General features: G+C 37.2%; 1 protein-coding gene across 1 annotated transcript in view; it reads right to left on the reverse strand.

Moving 5' to 3' along the window:
• Positions 1–3,546: 3,546 nt before the first annotated feature.
• The window catches only part of LOC306873710 (protocadherin-7-like), a gene marked incomplete at both ends in the record, with an annotated part of 34,185 nt that continues 17,623 nt past the window's right edge, over positions 3,547–20,108 (reverse strand). The window contains 2 exons of the mRNA XM_079423187.1: positions 3,547–4,049; positions 5,222–5,420. Coding sequence (XP_079279313.1) covers positions 3,547–4,049; positions 5,222–5,420 — 702 coding nt within the window. The remainder of the gene's footprint in view (positions 4,050–5,221; positions 5,421–20,108) is intronic.

A 20,108-nucleotide genomic window follows, 5' to 3' on the forward strand; every position in this document is an offset into this window, starting at 1 on the left:
TCCAATTAATTTGATTTACATCATAAATATGCACATAACATTGTTAAAGTCATGTAATGGTGTGGTCACGTTGTCGATTACCAGTACTGCAGTGATTTATGAAGCACGGCTGACAGCGGTCGCTTTCAAACCAAGCAGCTTCTGTTGGTCAACATGGCGAATCTGTGTGACCAACTCGAGAAATATTTTACCCTCACGTAAAATTCCTGATTGGCTGGATTCCTACTGAAATGACTGGATTGCACCAGTGAAAATTCTCAGAATGAAGGAAAATGTGACCAGATAGTTCATCCCAAAATAAAAAAAATATTGTCCTCGTTTACTTAACCATATGTTGTTCCAATCCTGTATGCTTTCTTCAGCTGAACAAGAATGTTAACCAAATATTTAGCCATTGACTTCAATAGAATTTTTTCCCCCATACTTTAGAAGTCAATGGCTTGGTTAAAAACATTCCTCAAAAAGATACATACAGGTTTGGAACAACATAAGAGTGGGTGAATTATGAAAGAATTTTCATTTTTGGGTGAACTGTCCCTTAAAGGTGCTTTTTTTGTAGGCCGAAACCCTGTTGAGCAGAAGTAAAGCAAGCTCTGCATCCGTTTTCAAGCACATTCCTCAGTTCCCTCAGCAATGAAAAGCTGTACGTATGTTCATGGTTATCTTGCTTCTTTTATGGCCAATTTATATTACTCTATTATCTTTTTCTTTAAAGACATTTGGCTATAATCTGTTACTAACAATAAACATTTTGCACCTTCCAAACTAATGAAAACTACTTCTCGCTCATAGCTTCAAGCTTCCTCTACATGTTGAGACTGTGCAAAATTATTGAAAATTATGGCTAACCAAGATTCTGACCTATTGCATAACATTCCATTAAACATTTTACAAAAGTGAAGTGTGAAGTGTACAGCATAAGGAATGTAATTTTCTCTCCTACCAGCAGGGTGCAGGAGTGCAAAAGAAACATCCTTATCTTAATGTTCAGTAATCAATATATGCACAAAATGAATCAAACAGTAAGTTTAAGAGTGAAAAAGAAAGCAGAACACGGTTTAAAGGTGTTTTAATGTCAAAATCAAACTTTTACATGTCACATACCAAACTTTCAAACCATTCCAACCCCTTTTGATTTGTTATTTGTCATAACAAATGCAATGAACGCATTAACTCCATGAGAGAGAGCGTCAAAAACTCCTCTTTCACATAGCATAGAAACAGAGAAATAAAAAACATTTTCCTCACAGGTGCAGGATTAAAGACCGTCAACATGCCTTTCAGGTTAAAGTTCAGTGGTCATTTCTCTACAGGGTAGCAGTAAAATGGCAGATGCTGGGCGAGTACATGAGTTCAGTGTTTATCTCATAAAAAAGTTAAAGTGAATGTTACGCTTTAGACACAATGTTATTTTGCCCTCCCCGTTTTGCAGTAAGTGAGTTGAACTGTTAGGTAAACGTGCAGTAAAAAAAAAGAGAGAAAGAAAGAATGAAAGCACACGGTTTAATATACATAGTCCGTTATGCACCCCATACTGTACACTACTTACAGACTGCTGTATAACAGCATATTTAGCCTATGAACCTGGCAAAGGAAACACGGCATCTTTAGAGACAGATTCCCTCTTCTCGAGTCCTCCTGTTTCACAAACCCTGTATAGGTCAGTTCAGCAATTTTCTCTCATCCAGGCACTGAACCGCAGGTTCTGGGCTAGTCTTTTTCAGGTAAGTTTGTGCACCAGTGCTTCCAGTGAAACTGGAATAGCTGGACAGATTTTGGCATAGATGGACTGGAGTCCACCAGTCCCGCTCCAGACCCAAGGCTGTTCCGTGAAGTGAAAGGGATGAGTCTGCATTTCTCACTGTGAACCCAGGAAACACGCACACTTCGGACACCGTCGACAGGTACTGTGAGTCTGAAAAAAGGGAAAGGACGAGAAAACAGGCTCCCCAACAGTATGGCCTTGTGAGGACAAATTCGGAGCGCAGACTAAAGCTCAGCGTTGATAATGGGCTGAGAACACACACTGAATCTCAAGTTTCCTGAGAGTTGGTGAAATACATGTCAGTTTGTTCTTATCAATCAGATTGTACTTACAATGCATATCAAGAGCTAAAAAAAGCCATTCCTAAACTCAGTTTGAAAATTCCAGAGGCTTGATGAGATGCCAAGACCTGGACGAGGCTGCAGTGAGATTAACAAAGTCTCATTAAAATGTCTTGATTTGTTTGAACTGTAATTCAGGTATTTGAACAACTACGTAGTGTGTGTGTGTGTGTGCGTGCCATTTCTGGCTAAATTAAAGATTTAGCTCTTTACCGACCTCGCTTTGCATTCACACACACACTCGCACACTCCCCTCCCAAAGAGGTTAAATCCTCAGAAAAACAACAAAAAAAATCTGATTCTTATTTAACAAAATAAGCATTAGCTTATTCTCATGCAGTGTTGACTTTAAAGAAATTTGGTTTAAATATGAGCTACTTAAAAGGGATGAGATATAGTATATTTGTTGTTTATAGTATAGTATAGATGTATCTAAACATTGTTTAATACCCCTGTGTATGCACTTTACACAGATGATTAGTTATTCAAATACACTTCAGTGTCTTATATACTAGTTGAAGATCAAGCAGGCAAAAATGCTACATCTACTTTCAAAAAAACGTTTCTCAAAAAAGCCTCAGGTATGCCAAAATGTCCGTTTATACAGTACATACACTTTTACACACACATCTGCACTAAATGGATATAGACATGTATCAGTGTGTGTGTATGTTTGTGCTGTGTACAGAGTATGTGTCGCATGATTTAATTGGCTGATTTCAACTGAGATCTGATGGGATGGTAATTTAACAGTCATTGTGATAATTGCTCCATTACAGAAGCAACGAAAAAGTGAAGAATTCAGTCTGAAAGTTTCGAAGCACTACCCAGAGCTGTAGTATATTCCCATTTTTGTTAAAAAAAAAGAAAAACAAGTAGCTTTACAAATGATAAAAATGGATGACCAGACTTTTTTTTTCCCTTTTTTTTTCTCTCGGTGAAGTCGGTGATGAAAGCATTTACATGTTTAGTGTTTACCATGTGACTGTAATTAAATAACCGTATTGGCTCAGCAACAGGAAACTAGTCAAAATTTAGATGCCGCTGTCACCCTATGATTGGTTACGATTTCCCTTTTCCTGATGCTACATGGTTTTATTTTCATGAAGTGCCACAATTGGATGAAATGAGCATCCATTTATGTGGTCTGTGACTGGATTTTGTCCATCAGTCCCCACTTCGCCCCCTGTCTGTGGGAGGCCTAACATGCAAATGTTTGCCATTGACAAAGTCTATCCAAGTTTATGAAAGAATAAAAGATGATTAAGTTTTTCTCCTCAACTTTGATATTTTGCATCTAGAGAAATGAACAGATGACTAATTTTTGGCAAGGAGAAGACGCCTGTTTTGAACAGGTATGCGCTAGTCTCTTGATGATCCTCCTGCTCGATGCAGTGAAGTTACTGTGGGCCGTCCCATGGCGCGAGGGCTGCCTGCAGCTCACAGGTACACTTCCCTGCGAGACAGAGTGAGGCACGAGGTGGTCTTATAGTCGCCCCCCGTCCTCGTAAGTGGAATGACCTCTGGGGGGTGTGAGTCTTCTTCATCCGGACGACGGCCAAAGCCGGCGCTGCTGAACGTATCGTAGGACGCCGAGGTCATTTTCCGGTTCAGGAGATTGCGGTTGTGGTCGCCCATGTTCCTGTTCCGGTCCCGACGGCTGAGCGTTCCGAGTGGATCTCCGTTTGCGAGCGAATCCTGGACCTCCTCGCTTCCTCCGCTGCTCTTATCCGTGCCTCCATCTCCGTCTTCCTCTCGGTCGCTGTCGTCCTCCGTGTTGTTGTTGTTATCGCCGGGCGAGGCAAAGGTGGACAGTCGGGGTGGTTCCATGCGTCTGCGTGGTGATAGTTGCGCAGGCATCCAGCAGGTGTCAGAGTGACCAAACTCATCACATTCTCGTGTGCACTTTCCTGTCAGAGCCACGTCAGGGAGATGCCTTGGGTCTAAGGAACAGAAAAAGAGGCAGTTTTAGGATGTCCTGTCAGGGAACTGTCTCTACTGAAATATGTGTAGGTCATAGGTCAATATTTTTTGCTCAGACTGTCAAGTTTTAGACACTCATGATGCCCCTGGAGAATAAATGACTCTGTCTGTCTACAGTGGCGTCCAAAGGTCTGGGACCAGGTTCATGTTAGTTTGAGTACTGCTGTAATATACTACAAAGAAGAAGCACAAACCAAAACGGGAACAAGCCATAAATAAAAAAAAAATGTTTAACTGTTAATAGTTTAATTGTTGAAAATGTAATTTGTAATAACAAGAACACGGTATAAAATAAGAATAAAAATCTAAATAAAATAATTGTCACTAGTGGAACATCACTCTACACTATAAAAATACTGTAAAATGCCACAGTAAAGAAAACTGTTCCTTTATTATATACTGTGAAAAACTGCAGTAGATCTAATGGGACATTTGAACTAATTTTACAGTAAACACTGTTAAATGTACATATTTTTAGAAGTAAAAACAGTGAATATCACCTATCAAGTCATTATATAATAAAATGTAAACTGATATTCTCACAATGTCACATTTAATGGTATTTCATATGGATGCACCGATAACGATACTGTTATCGGTATCAGGCCACATACTGTGCATCTGTACTCGTGATTACAGTACTGAGCCACTGCAATGGACTGGGTCTAATGTGATATTAACTTAATGATAAAGTAAATGAAAATGCACTCTGAAAAAAACTGTTTCTTCATGTTAAAATAATATAATACCATATATGTATATATGGTATTATATTATACCCCTCATAATATTCCAAAACTTTATGACTGTCTTGGTTATATGGAACATAAAATAAGCTATATTGAGAAGGGTATTTGTGTGTTTTGTCTATACAGTTACCAACAATTATATATAATGCATATTTAGTTACCAACATTCTTCAATATGTCTTCTTTTAATTTATATATATATATATATATATATATATATATATATAATATAAAAATAAAAATTTAAAGTGATTGTTCACCTGAGATATATATATATCGGGTGAACAATCGCTTTAAAGCATTAATAAAGCAACAAAAAAAACAACATATGCGCGTCATTTTTCACTAGCGGTCTCAGACCTTTCCCACAAATGGCTTTTTACCATTTTCCACATGCTCCTCTTCGCCTACGCTCCCTTCTGGTGTCGTTCTTTCATATCCATCCTCAGGCAGCGGTAAAGATCCCAGTCTGGGTCCAGAGGAGCTCTTGCTGCTTGGGGTCTCAGAGTCCTCCACTCCACTATCATAGCAGCCTTGATCAGGAGCCTGACTCACCACAGAAAATGTCACTCTTCTGAGGGGCTACGGAGAGACATGGGATTAAAACATGATAGGTGACAGTAGGTTTTACATCAGTGAAGATTATTTGTATATGACCTTTGTTTGATCTGATTTCACAATGATCTCTCTTTGATTTGACAGACAGACAGACAGACAGATAGATAGATAGATATAAAACAATTAATTAAAAATATTCAAATTAAAAACTCAAAATATGAATAACAACTACAATAGTATCACAATCATACTAAATGGACACTTAAACTTCAGTTAAGGCTCTATACTCAAAATCGAAGAATGAACAGGTGTGACACAATTTTGAACAAAATCAGGCCAAGAAGAAAAATTACTTGGCATGAATATATCAGGGACCCTGGTTACAGTTTTTCATCTAATATTGATATTTTATTTTATTATCACTTTAATGCAGTTAATCTTTTTTTTTTAAAGTATTTATTTTAGCTTAACCCTGTGACCATAGCATACGTTTTGCATTGGAAAGCACCACTCAAAAGTATAGTTTAAAATTTAATAAGACACAAAACACTTTTTATTACACCCAATGGAAAACTTTATGGCATGTGTTTTATGGCTTCATCTATAGGTATGACTCCATCTCCCCAACCTAATCTCACACTAGCAAATCAGCACATTGAAAGTCTCAAACAAAATCATAAAGTCCCATTGAGGCTGCCCGAAACCGAAAGGAGAAATGAACGGAAAGTCTAGCCATCCAAATGAGTCCCACATTGTCCCTTCGGTGTCTACTAGAGCATTGACTGACAGCTGTTAGGTGAACTTATGAGAAGCACATTTTTATGCTCTGGTGTCTGCCTTAATCAAGACAATGTGAACAGAGAGAGAACAGGAGCGAGAGAGCGTGTTAAATGAACAGAGTAATTAACTGATGGTTTCATTTTTCACTGGGGGGAAGTGGAATCGTAACAGAGAGGAGAGAGGGTGATGAATCAGACTTTATGGGTGTCAGGTGTCAAATGTAGCAAGCGACAAATTAACATTAATAGAACAAATCATCTGTTTTGTCTGCGAGCCGATGTCTTACATGGTTCTGACATTTGAGAGGTTTTGCGGGATGGCAAGCCTGATCTGGAAAACCGTTTTTGTTTTATAAAGTGGTCATGAATGTAGATTCAAAATGTTTTTGACATTACGGATATGAGAGGTTACTCCACAACAAATACATACTGCAAGTTTCACAACTCAAATCTAAATGATCTTCTCATATTCTTATGTACCCACTTGCTGAGTTATTTAATTTGTCTTTGTCTACATGTGAGATACCAGTTATTTGGAAAAGTGCACGCATTGCTCCACTTTACAAGGGAGGTGATGTACTTGATCTCAATAATTACAGACCTATATCTATTATATGTTCTATAGCTAAAGTTTTTGAAAAATGTATATATAAAGAACTTTTGAGATTATTTAAGTATTAATAATATTTTTTATCACCATATCAATCTGGCTTTAGATCCAATCATTCTACAGCTACTGCATTACTTAAGTTTACTAATGATGTGTTTTCGGCTGCCGATGATGGTAAACTTACAGGTGCTATATTTCTTGATTTGTCTAAAGCTTTTGATTTAGTTGATCAAAATTTACTTTTACATAAACTCTATGCTATTGGTTCATATTTGCATAATATAAAACAATGTGTAGTATTAAATGGGAATAAATCTGATTTTTTTGGTTCAACAAAGAAGTGTGCCCCAAGGTTCAATACTAGGACCAATTCTTTTTTTCTATTTATGCTAATAATTTACCGTCAATTTTCAATAAGTGTTGTGTTCAACTTTATGCTGATGACACCGTCATATATGTATCTAATTCTGATATTTTACATATTCAGTTATCTCTTCAGTATGATTTTAATATTTTGCAGGATTGGCTTTTGGATAATAAATTAGTGCTTAATAAAACTAAGTCATATATTATGATTTTTGGTTCTAGACAGAAACTTAAATCCAAAAGTTGTTCCTGTGCTATATTATGCAAAGACGGCACTTCTCTGCATAAAGTTGATACTATTAAATATCTAGAGTATGGCTTGATTCTGAACTTTCATTTAAATCACATATTAATCATATCTTGCATGAAATCAATTTTGGTATTAGTACTTTACATCGATCTAGAAATTGTTTTTCATACACTGTTCGTAAGAAACTTGCTCAACTTATACTTCCAATTCTTGATTATTATGATGTTGTTTATCAGACTTCAGCAAAATTAGATCTGGCTCTTCTTAACACAGCATATAATAGACTTTGCAGATTTGTTTTGGAGTGTTCTTTTTATATTCATCATTGTATAATGTATGATGCACTTCAGTGGCCATCTTTGCACACCAGACGACATATTCACTGGCTTAAATTTATATTTAAATGTGTTCATTTTAAATATCCTAGTTATTTACAACAATACTTTGTACCTTTTTCTTTAAATGATCAAGTTAGGCATTCTGTTCAGACCTATTTCTTTTGTTCCTCGTGTCAAAAAAAAACATTGGTAAAAGACCTTTCCTGTTTAAAGGTCCAATAGAGTGGAATAATTCACCTGCTGATATTCGATCTATTACATCCTTTAAGATGTTTAAGCAAACTCTGTTATCATATTTTACTTTGGATTGTACATGTTATTTGTGAAGATGGTACTGATTTTTTTTGTTTATATATATATATATATATATATATATATATATATACATATATATATATGTATATAATGTATATATTTTTTGGCTTATGTTGTGATCAGATACACTGATATATTTTGTATTATGTTTTGTTTCATATTTGTTACTAGTTATTTTTTAATGTTGTGGTGCTTTGTTTTGTTTTTGTTTTTTTTCCCAATTAATGTCTGTGTTATGTTGTTTGGTGTTGTTTATGGATGTAATGTTGATTTTGTGTTTGGTTTTGTTTTACTATATTGTTATTGTGATACATTGTGGGACCCCCTCGAAAACGAGATGGTACATCTCAAGGGGTTAATCCTAATAAATAAATTCAAATTTCAAATTAAAATCAATCAAAAGAGCAAACCTGCTGTTGGATAACGACTGTTAAATTCAGATGTTGTTGTATACTTTCTAAAAGTCTGAGCATTAGAAATTCATGGCATTTCATGAAAATGTTCTAATGCATTTTTAATGATATGCCTGAGCGACTGCAAGATTTTTGTTTGTTCTTTACATTTCACAAGGGGCTGCTTATGTGAATTATTCTAAACATGCTGCTGGATTTGCACAAGACCTTTTATTGAAGGATACGGCAGTACCAAGCATTTTGTCCTTGGAGGCAATGCAAGTACATTTATTTCTAATCTTAAATGGTGTTTGTAATAAATGTCAGTGTTTAAGTCTCTCTTAAGTGTATCATTGTTTGAGTGTTGCTAAATATTGCTACATACCTGGACCATAATCCCTGAATATTTTATAGTTTATTTTAATGTTGCTACCCTTCACACAATGTGTAGCTAGTGTTTTACTGTTGTCGTCTTTTAAGAAAATTGTTAACAGTCTGTACATTTGCATTTTGTTCTGTTTATGTTGCTTTGTATTGCAATGTTGTGTTGTTTTAATTTGTGACCTTGGACCACAAAACCAGTCATAAGGGTCAATTTTTTTGAAACTGTGATTCTAGAATCAAAATATTGAGAAAATTGCCTTTACAGTTGTCCAAATTAAGTTCTTAGCAATGTATATTACTAATCAAAAATTAGGTTTTGATATATTTACAGTAGGAAATTTACAAAATATCTTCATGGAACCTAATGATTTTTGGCAGAAAAGAAAAATCAATCATTTTGACCCATACAATGTATTTTTGGCTATTGCTACAAATATACCAGTGCTATGACTGATTTTGTGGTCCAGGGTCACATTTCTTCTGCCTTGGGTTCAAACATACGGCTCTATCACAGTACTTTCCATCTCGAGTATCAAAACACACAACATGCTATAAAGGAGGGCATAGATACGGCGTGATGAAGTTAGCCAATCATAGCAATGGGCGTTTACTTCCGATTCTGCAAGAGGTAACGTCCCTTAAAATTGTATGTGAATAAAAAGGAGGAAAAATGATCAAGATGACAAAAATTTAAACATAATATAAAAATCTGTAAGTATTCAGTATATACTATCATTTTCAAATGATTCTATATTGTATCTGGAGCATAAAGAGTGATAATTGGACGGTAATGCTTACAGTCATTCCTAGAAGATCCTTGAATCTTTAATATTGTCTTTGTACATTCCACTGTTGTGCACGTTTCTCTATGTGCATCTCTGGAGGCACATAAAGAGACGCACACACATACTCTACTCAGCTTTATGTTGAGTCAATCAATGCAGTGCCCTTGACCCTGGCTGGAAGTCTCAGTGGAGCGCTGTTTTATTGACCCATAATTCCCCCCCATCGTTTACTAACTCCACTCCTCACTTTTCTCAGAATTTCTGCCTTTCAATTAAGACTGGGGATCTCCTCAGGTCTAACTCATACATCGAGTACAGCTCTCCTGGCGCTAGAGAGACAAACATTGTGCTGTTACAGATACATTATATAAGTGGTTTCTCAACTGGTGTGTAGCGACCCAGAAATGGGTTGCAGGTCTGTTCTGATTATAAACAGTAGGGGAAAACAATGCTGAATGGAAATTAGAAAATGCAACTAACCATTTAATCATATTCAGTCAGTAATAAACAACCTTATGAACTTTCACTGGTGACATCAACGTTTATATTTATGCGTTTTGCAGCTACTATTATGTGAAACGACTTCCAATGCAAGGTCATGCCTTGGTAGAGCCCTATAAAATCCCTTTTTTTTTTAAATCAATACTAGTACGCTATGAAATGTGTTTTAATTCTACATCATGTATGCTCTGCTGTTTGAGCTACAGGAATGCATTTCAAAATCTGTTCTACAAATAATAATAAAAAAAAAAAACTCTACTATATACAGTATTTTGGCCCAAGTCATCATAATTCAACGAAACCCAATGCTTTCTATGAGAACTGTACACGGTTGACTCATTTGACTGTATGAGGGTGGGACTAGAGGCTCAATAACATGGGTGGGAATATAAGCCTGTTTGCTGCATTGTCTTATCGACACAGTGGAACCAATCAGATTACGACGGATTTCATGTTGAATTGCCAAGCACTGCTGGCTTATGTTTGCCACTGTATACCGATCACCCAATCCCGCATTTACACTAACGGCTTCATTTGATTTGTTTGAGGAGGATTAATTAACTTCATATTTAAGAACGATATCAGCATTTAAATCAGTTGCTAAAGAAAGTAGCTCATGAAGAACATTTCAGAACATTGTCGGGCATCAGTTTATCCACACAACTGCCTGAAGGGTTTCTAGAAATTACCCACTGAATTGAGTTTCACCTACTAATTTTTGAGGTTTCATAAGTAATGTAGTTATACAATAGATTGCTCCAAATAAGCTGCACAGAAAAAAATTTAGTTGAATATTCAGCTTCTTTGTGTAATTAGCCTTATTATAAGCGTGAGAAAGCAGCTAAAGGTTTGTCTCAAGGTTTGTCGCAGTTTCCCTGACAAATAGCAAGCCATTGTTCTAAGTATAGTTATCATTAAGTTTAAGAGTGATTCTCACTGTCATTGTGTATTATCTATTAAGCAACGCTTTCAATTAAAGCCTTGCTAACCTGTGGGTGAAGGTCTCTTATAGGATGGGGGAAAAAAAATCACAAATGAGATCTCTTTAATATCTTTGTTTCTCTTAAGTGAGTTTAAATGGTGAATAAATGTAGCTGTTACTTAAGTCTCTTGCTTCTGATTTTTTTTTCTTTTCCTGAGAATAAAGGCCACTGTAATCTCAAGTGGGTCTCTTCTAGAATTTCAGAAAAGAAAATTAAATAGATTTCAGCATTTCAACTCGTAAGATTTTCTTATATTCTTATGTCAAAAATTGTCCAACTTTATGTCTCTTTATGAGAAAAAAATTAAATATTGTTAAAAAAAATCATGTTGTTCAAAAGTAACAGTAACAATATTACAAAAGATTTCTATTCCACATGAATGCTGTTCTTTTGACATTTGTATTCAACAAAGAATCCTGAAAAAAATATCACAGCTTCCACAAAAATATTACACAATAATATATTGATATTTAATATATTATACGAATTTTTCTTGAGGACCAAATCAGCATATTAGAATGATATCTGAAGGATCATGTGACTCTAAAGATTGAAATAATCGCTGCTGAAAATACTGCTTTGCATCATAAGATTAAATTACATTTTAAAATATATTAAAATAGAAAATATTTGTTTTCAATTGTAATAATATTTCAACATTAAAATATTTTATATTTTACACATTTAAAAAAAAAAATCCTTTCCTACCCTAAATCTTTGAACTGTATATAAAGAAGAACATAGAACTTAATTCTCTTCTGTACCATAAAACATTTCAGTAAACATTTGAATAAAATGTTCCTTTGGGCTCTTTAATATTCATATATACTGCATATTTAGAAGCTGCACCTGTATATCATGTCACACTGCTATCTATGAAAAATAGGATGTTTTATAGTATACCCTAATTTCAGTTTGTTGCACACACGCTATTCCATATTGTCGCAATATGATGGGGCATAATGTTTGCGTGGGAGACAGAAACTTAGAGCCAGTCACAGAGGTTAAGCTTTTGGCTATGTGGTTGTTTGTGTTTGTGAGAGAAGAGTTTGGCTAAAGACACAGAGGTTTGGCTGTGTGAATGTGTGTGAAAAGCAGACTCTGACTAAAGTCACAAAGGTTGGGCTTTTGGATGTTTGTGTGTGTGTGTGTGTGTGTGTGTTCTTGGGTCTTGGCTGGGGTCCAGTCAGTGCACCAGCAGCAGAAACAGAGCTGATAGAATATTAATGGACTTTGACGGCAAACATTAAAAACCAACCCTTTAATCTGACACAGGCCATTTCCTTTCCCTTTCCAGCATGACATCCAACTGTGTCTGTGTATGTTTACTGATGTGACTGTCTGTTAAACCAGGTGTGCATCACCGTGTGTGTGTGTGTGTGTGTCCACATCTACAGCGGTGTGCATGCACATCTAACAATCTTGTTTGTGAGGTTTCAGGCCTGAGTGTGTGTATGTGTGTCTGCTTTCTGCAGTCATCAACATAATTAGAGAGAAACACTCTTACCTGACGGCTCAAAGGAAATTAACGAGGCCTGATTAATTAGTGCTTAGCCTCTCCTCTGCGTTCCATGACTCTGCATATTGAAAGGGCATGCCGCATACAATGAATAATTCAGGCGAGCTGATTTGGATATGGATCTATAGTGTGTTCCAACTAAGTACATTCAATTAGTGACATCATTCAAACAGCACAGAAGAGACCCTCAGGCCTCCGCCATAAACTGTAAAATCAGTTTTAGTCACAATTAGTGTGCACAAACTGTCCTGTTAACTATTCTGCATATCCCATCGCATTTTTGTCCGAATTATAATTTTTCTCTTCTATTAATATTCTTCTCTAGTCTATTCTGTTCTCATTTCATAGAAAAATCATCTAGGGAGCAAACGTTTTCAACAAAATCTCAGATTTGCCCAGATTTTAACATGAAGTCTTGAGAGATTTCAACGTAAATTCAAAAATGTTTCATCAAATTCTTCCAAAATAGAGACCAAAAAGGGTTAGTTCACACAAAAATGACAACCCTGTCATGTTTTATGAGAGAACCAACGGCATGATGCATCCTTACTCATGATATTTTGTTCATTGTTGAATCATTCTCATTCATGTACTCACTCTACCTTATGAATCACATGCTTTATCTCCCCTCAAAGAATGATTCTTGAATAAGCAAGTGACATTCAAGAGTGGATTGTAAAGGAAAATATCATTGGTTGGACATATGAGAACGAGGCTCAAAACGATTCTAAACAGTGCAACCCAGGGTCATTAAAAAATGCAATTTGGCAAAATATCACACTGCTTTTGTGACTAAACCCCACTAAACCCTAAACCTAAATGATAGCATTAACAAAAGCAAAAATTAGATTAAAATGAATTTAATGCATTCAAGCCATTTTCGCTTGCTTCTACAAGTCTTTGAACTTTTTTCTTGTGACTTGAATTTCACAGGCTCTTACCAGAGCAAGTACAGTGCTGTACCAGGTGACCTACCAAGCAAGTTTACTATGTCAGAAAAGCCATATATATGGAGAGTCGGACTTGTAATCCAAAGGTTGTGGGTTCGAGTCTCGGGCCGGCAGGGATTGTAGGTGGGGGAAGTGAATCTCCAGTGCTCTCTCCACCCTCAATACCACGACTGAGGTGCCCTTGAGCAAGGCACCGAAGCCCCAACTGCTCCCCGGGTGCCGCTGCATAAATGGCTGCCCACTGCTCCGGGTGTGTGTGTGTGTTCACTGCTGTGTGTGTGCACGTTGGATGGGTTAAATGCAGAGCACGAATTCCGAGTATGGGTCACTTCTCTATGTAATAGCATATCATGCTGGAGGGACAGCTAAACAAATCAATGAAAGAATCAGAATGAATCTTTCTTTGAAAATTGCTCCTAAAAATATATTTTCTGTTCAGTGGAAGAAAGTCTTAGGCGTTCAGAACAACATGAGTGTGAAAAAAGGATTATTTTTTTTAACAGAATTTTCTTTTGTCCTGAGCTATGAAAGAGCCGCCTGTCAGCAATAAAGTTTTCTTCTGCAATAGCAGTGCTTGCCCAAAAGGCAGCAATACACTACACATGTATTTACAAATGTGGGGCTTAAAGGCATTAAAGGAGGATGTAAAATTGCACTCACATAGAGAGACAATTTGCCGTTGTTGGTTTACTTTAGTTTAGCATTCACTCATATGCCTGTCCTGTGGAAAACAATGTCACTCGCCTGTGTGTAACCACAGAAAACACTGACAGTTATTAATACAAGCAGGTGGCAAACTGACAAGCGTAAGTTTGTGTAGGACAGAGATAGACGGACAGACGCACACATCATTTACAATTTCCTGTACGTCTCCTGCTCAATTAATGAGAAGGATAAGTGAACGTGTGCACCGGACTAGCGTTTCTGCGGCGGGATACAGGTCACAGAGATGCATATGTGTTCTGCAATAGCGTGACAGATACTCCCGATGATCATCCTGCACCACAGCTCGCTCTGACTGCAGCATTTTACACAAACGCTCCCCCCCTCACTCTTTCTTTCGGCTCTTTTCCTTCTCCATTGTTTCTCCTCTTTATCCGTAACTCTCATCCCTTTTTCTTCCCTCAATTCCCTTGCTGTTTCAACCTCATTCAACCCACCTTGAATTTTCTCATCTTTCTCTGCATATCTCTCATCCTTTCTCTCTTTCTCTTTCTTCCTCTCTGTCAGCTCCAGGTGATTTACAGGGCTGCTCAGCAGTATCTGAGTATCAGCACTGAGTCTGTGTGAGGAATAATAATCACCATGCAGTGAAAGAGGCACTGCAGAGAGAGAGAGAGAGAGAGAGAGAGAGAGAGAGAGAGACATGGAGGGTGAGTGAGAAAGACAGAGGTGGAGAGTGTGTCTTGAGAACAGCAGAGAGCAAACAGAGGTAAGAAGTGGCTGCACTAGAATACACACACACACACTCACACACAAACAAACAAACACACACACACAGATATAAAAGTGTGGATTAGTGCACATTATCTGTTGCAGTAAGGTCATCGACTGACTGCAATACAAAGTCACAGGGGCACCAGTGCCCCTAAGTGGACAAAATCAAGCACTGTCAATTTCTCAAGCATGCTGTGAATGGAATGACATCAGTGCTTTCCAACATACTCTTTAATAATAATATTGTGCCTCAGGTCTGCCGTATATATTTAGATTTTTGCAAGATTTATACTATTTTTAAAACTTGTTTTTGACATTTTTATTAATAGTCTAGAGGGGACAGGATAAGGAGCAGAAAATGGACAGATATTGAATTCTTGAGAAATGACATGAGCAGAATTTGAAATCTTGGATCATACGCACTCTGGGATCAGAATATTAACATTATACTTCTTAAGAAATTTAAAAAGAAAGAGTTTCAAGATTCAAAATCTGCCATGATGTCAGCATAGTTTTTGCATAATGACTTACTTATATATGTGGGAAGTCGTGGCCTAATGGTTAGAGAGTCGGACTCGTAATCCAAAGGTTGCGGGTTCGAGTCTCGGGCCGGCAGGGATTGTAGGTGGGGGGAGTGAATATACAGCGCTCTCTCCACCCTCAATACCACGACTGAGGTGCCCTTGAGCAAGGCACCGAACCCTCAGCTGCTCCCCGGGCGCCGCAGCATAAATGGCTGCCCACTGCTCCGGGTGTGTGTTCACTGCTGTGTGTGTGCACTTTGAATGGGTTAAATGCAGAGCACAAATTCTGAGTATGGGTCACCATACTTGGCCGTATGTCACTTTCACTTCACTTATAAATCTATACTCTCTCACACTGACAGCATTTACACACAGACATGCAACCAATATAATAATAATAATCAAAAGTGACAGTAAAGACATTTATAACAAGATTTTAAAAGATTTATTTCACATGAATGATGCTCTTTTGAACTTTCCATGTCCAAAATGTCTACAATGTGGTTGTAGACATATATTATCTTATGTGTGCTGTTTTATCAGTACTTTCGCAAAATCGATCGCGTTCAACAAGGAGGAGGGAGGATGGAAAGTGGTGGGGCACAGTAACTCGTTTGGGGGGGCACGGCCCACGAGTGCCCCCCCTTGGCGCCGGCCCTGCACACATGTCTGGTTAGCTATCTTTGTAGGGACTCACCATAGGTGTAATGGTTTTTATACTGTACAAACCGTATTTTCTATTCCCCTACACCAGTGGTCGACAACAGGTGGTCCAAAACTGGCCCGCCAGCAATAATATTTGGCCCGCAGCCAGATTATTTTGATAGCGACTGGTTCTGAAATTGATTGTGAGTAACTGTTGCTGTCATGACAAATCTGAGTACATGAGAGGAGCGCGGAGTGGCGCGGTGTGATTTTGAATGGAGAGAGGAACAGATTTTTTTACAAGTCGGAGCATCTTGGTTTTCATTCGCTCCACCACCGCTCCATCCCGAGTACAATTCATGCCAACAGCCCGTAATATAACTGCATATTTAGCAAGAATTCACGTGTTAAACATATTTAGCTAGCTTGATAGAAAAGGATCACACAAATCAAAAAGAATGTGAAGGCAGTTCTCAAGCAATTAGTTTTTTCCTATATTGAATATTTTCAGCTGAAGGCATTATTTAAACAAGTACTGCAACACTTATTCACACGCAATCGATCTCTCAATAAGGCATTTAAACAAATATAATCTTACAGTGCTACTTCATCGATTTTTGAATGAGCAGAAATCTGTAAGAAATGCATCGATCCGTAGGTAAAATAACTTACGAAAACGTATTGTTATTTTCAACACAAACCAAATTTGCACTGCAAAAAGCAGCAATTATACCTTTTAATTCTGACAACCATGTTATTAACTCATGTGGTAGGAAAAAAAGTTTGCACACTTGTGTTCCAATAAGCCACGTTGAAACTAAATCAATTTTTTTTTTATGAACAGAACTGTGATATTTCAAACCTACTGAAATACTTTTCATGAGATAGCGAAGGCAGAGCGGTGTTTCTGATATCAGCGTGCGAGGAGTGGAGCAGGAGTGGGAAATGGTGAACCCGGAGCGGAGCTAGAGCGGAGTGATTATTAAATGCTCGGAGTGTGGAGGGAATATCGTTGTTCTCCACTCCGCTCACATAGGCTACTCTGCCGGACACCGACACACAAATGTGGCTTTTTGTTAATGACTGTCCTACTACAGGATTTAACACAGAGTAACAGCTCACTGCCAGTTACAAAAGACATTGTAACAATCTGTCAGGCAATTGTAGTTGTATTTTTAATCAATTAATTTCTTAAATTATCCTTTGACTATGTTCTGGCCCGCCATCTAGTGGCGAAATTATTTTTGGGCCCGATGCCAAACTTACTTACTGACCCCTGCCCTACACAACCTCTACACCTAAACCTACCCCTTACAGGAAACTTTGTGCATTTTTACTTTCTCAAAAGAAAAAAACAACAACAACAACATCATTCTGTATGAATTATATGCTTTTGTACCCATGGGGACCTCAATTTAGGTCCCGACCATGACACGAGTCCCCATGAGTCTGTGTATATTCAGGTTTAAGTCCTAACTAGGATATATAAATCTGTACACACATGTACTTACACACACACACACACACTAGGGTAATTTCCTAGAGTAACATTGCTTACTACCTTTCCCACCGGCTGTTATAATACATCACATTTTATGTTATATATTACATTTTAAATTTTAGTTTTTGTTTAAGGGTTTTAAACACATTGCGTGATCTTACAGTGAGTTTTCACCATTATAATTACTTTAATGAAGCCAGACATCTGACTTCAGTCAAAGCACCACAGCTGAGTCAAAGTCAAACAAGTGTAAGCGCTTAATTCCTAGAGGAACCAAAGTGCATCGTCTGAAGCAAAGCTGTTTAACCCAACCACACGGTGTTTGGGACAGATTAAGCTCTTGAGTGGAGGACAAACTAATCCATACGTGATTGAGCTTTGACTGAATGAAAGATAATGATTAGGTGCATGTTTGACAGACGTCTCTTGTCTTCCTGGTTCGTTTCGCTGAGAACAATGCTCACTTAATGAGGGTGTCCTGATGTTAGCAAGCACTGTATGTGGAGGTGATATTTATGGCTTTTCCCTCATCATCGTCTCAGACTTCCACATAAATGTCTCCATTGTGCTTTACGAAGTAAACAGGATGCTTCAGCTACAGCCTTGCCTTCATATGTGTGTGTGTTGTCCATAGGAATTTCACATGTGTGTGTCTGGGTATATGGTGAGACAGAGACATTTAATGAATACCCACTTGTGACGAAAAGCTACACCCACACACACACACCGTCCCCGATTGTCCATTTTATACCGACCAGCAACCAAACAAAGCAGTTCTGTTACAGACACCACAAAAAAACAAAAACTTAATGAAGTGAGTAAGGATGTCTTGCAATGTGTGTATAATGAGCTGTATAAGTATGTCCCGTGCCGGATGAGTTATTTTCACATGCAGATGAGCTCATGCTATATAAGACGGCATTTTTAATCAGTTATGCTACATGCAGTTTTGCCAACGAACATATGCACGAGCAATCCTGGCTCTGTTTCCTGTCAGAAACTTGTCACTGAAGTGACATGCGGCGAGATGAAAATACGTAACCATACGATTTTCACAGTCTCTGAACGCAAAACAATAAATTCTTACACACCTACACTCAGTGGCCCAGACAGCGAACACACCCCTGTGACACACATCAATTTGAACCGAATGTCTCACGACATGCTGCGGTTGCTGTGACAATAAGCTCAGTGTGTGTATGCGTGTGACACAGAGGGGCGTTATTAGGCAGAGCACACTACACTCTTTCAGTCCGCCCCCCATTCTCAGTTCCTATCAGACGCAATCGCTCATCTCTGTGAAGCCTTCATCATCTAGGTTCATCTCATGACGTGCAGTGTGAGAATAGGCCCTTTCTGTGAAAAAGCTATAATTAAAATCCAGTGATGGGGAGTAGCTTACTAAAAGTAGTGAACATCCGTTAACCTCCGTGCTTCAAAATGACAGTATTTCTGCTGTTTTCAAAACCCTATTCCAGTTGCGAGTGAGTCTGCAACAAGTAAAGCTGTAATATACAAAGCGGCAAACAATTTGAGGTACTAATCAAACATTGTGGGGTAAAGATCTTCTTTCTCTGTCTCATATGAAGCATTTAAAAAAGTGATCAATCTCAGTGAATCAGTTCACTTGAATGGTTCAAATTCAATGCTTGAAATTCAGTTCAATGATTGCTGCATGGACACAAATCAATCTGAATAATTTTATTCAGACTGATTTGTGTCCGTGCAGCTTTTTTGTTTACTAGCCATCTAACAAAGTAAATTTAACATTTTAGCAATTTTAAAAATTTCATTTATTCATTATTTATTTATTTTATTTTTTTACAAATCAACAAATGAACAGATGTCTGTGCGAATTTCTCATTCATGCATTCATTCATTTATTACAATTACATTTTAATATTTATAGCAATAATTTTTTACTTGATAAATGTCACATTTGGTCATTAGGTTTTTCTTTTATATAAATTATGCTGTTTTATTGTTTTATTAATGGAATCAAATGGAATGGATTAATTTGTTATCATGGCAGGTTTTTTTCTAGTCATATATAAAATTAATATATAATATTTGTAACAATTTTTCAAAATAAAATAATATTTTGTTAAATGTCACTGATGGCAAATACATTTTTAATATATAGTGTTGTTTTCTGTTAAGTTATAGTTTTATGGAATTCAGTGTAAATTAATGGAATTTGGTGTAAATTGTGTAAATATATGAAGTGTAAATGCTGGCGATCATTGTACAAATAAAATAAAAATAAAAAAGTAAAATAGTAATGTAAAGTACAATAAAAAAAAAAGAAGAAGTGCAAAAAGAAGTAGCTAACTACTATCATAGCGTGACAATTTCAAAATACTGTCCAGCTCTCAATTCTCTCAGCTACTTTTTATTTTCCTGCTGGCATTTTAGGCCATAAAATATTCAGAC

Source organism: Barbus barbus (assembly GCF_936440315.1).
Source record: "Barbus barbus genome assembly, chromosome: 8".
Lineage (NCBI taxonomy): Eukaryota > Metazoa > Chordata > Actinopteri > Cypriniformes > Cyprinidae > Barbus > Barbus barbus.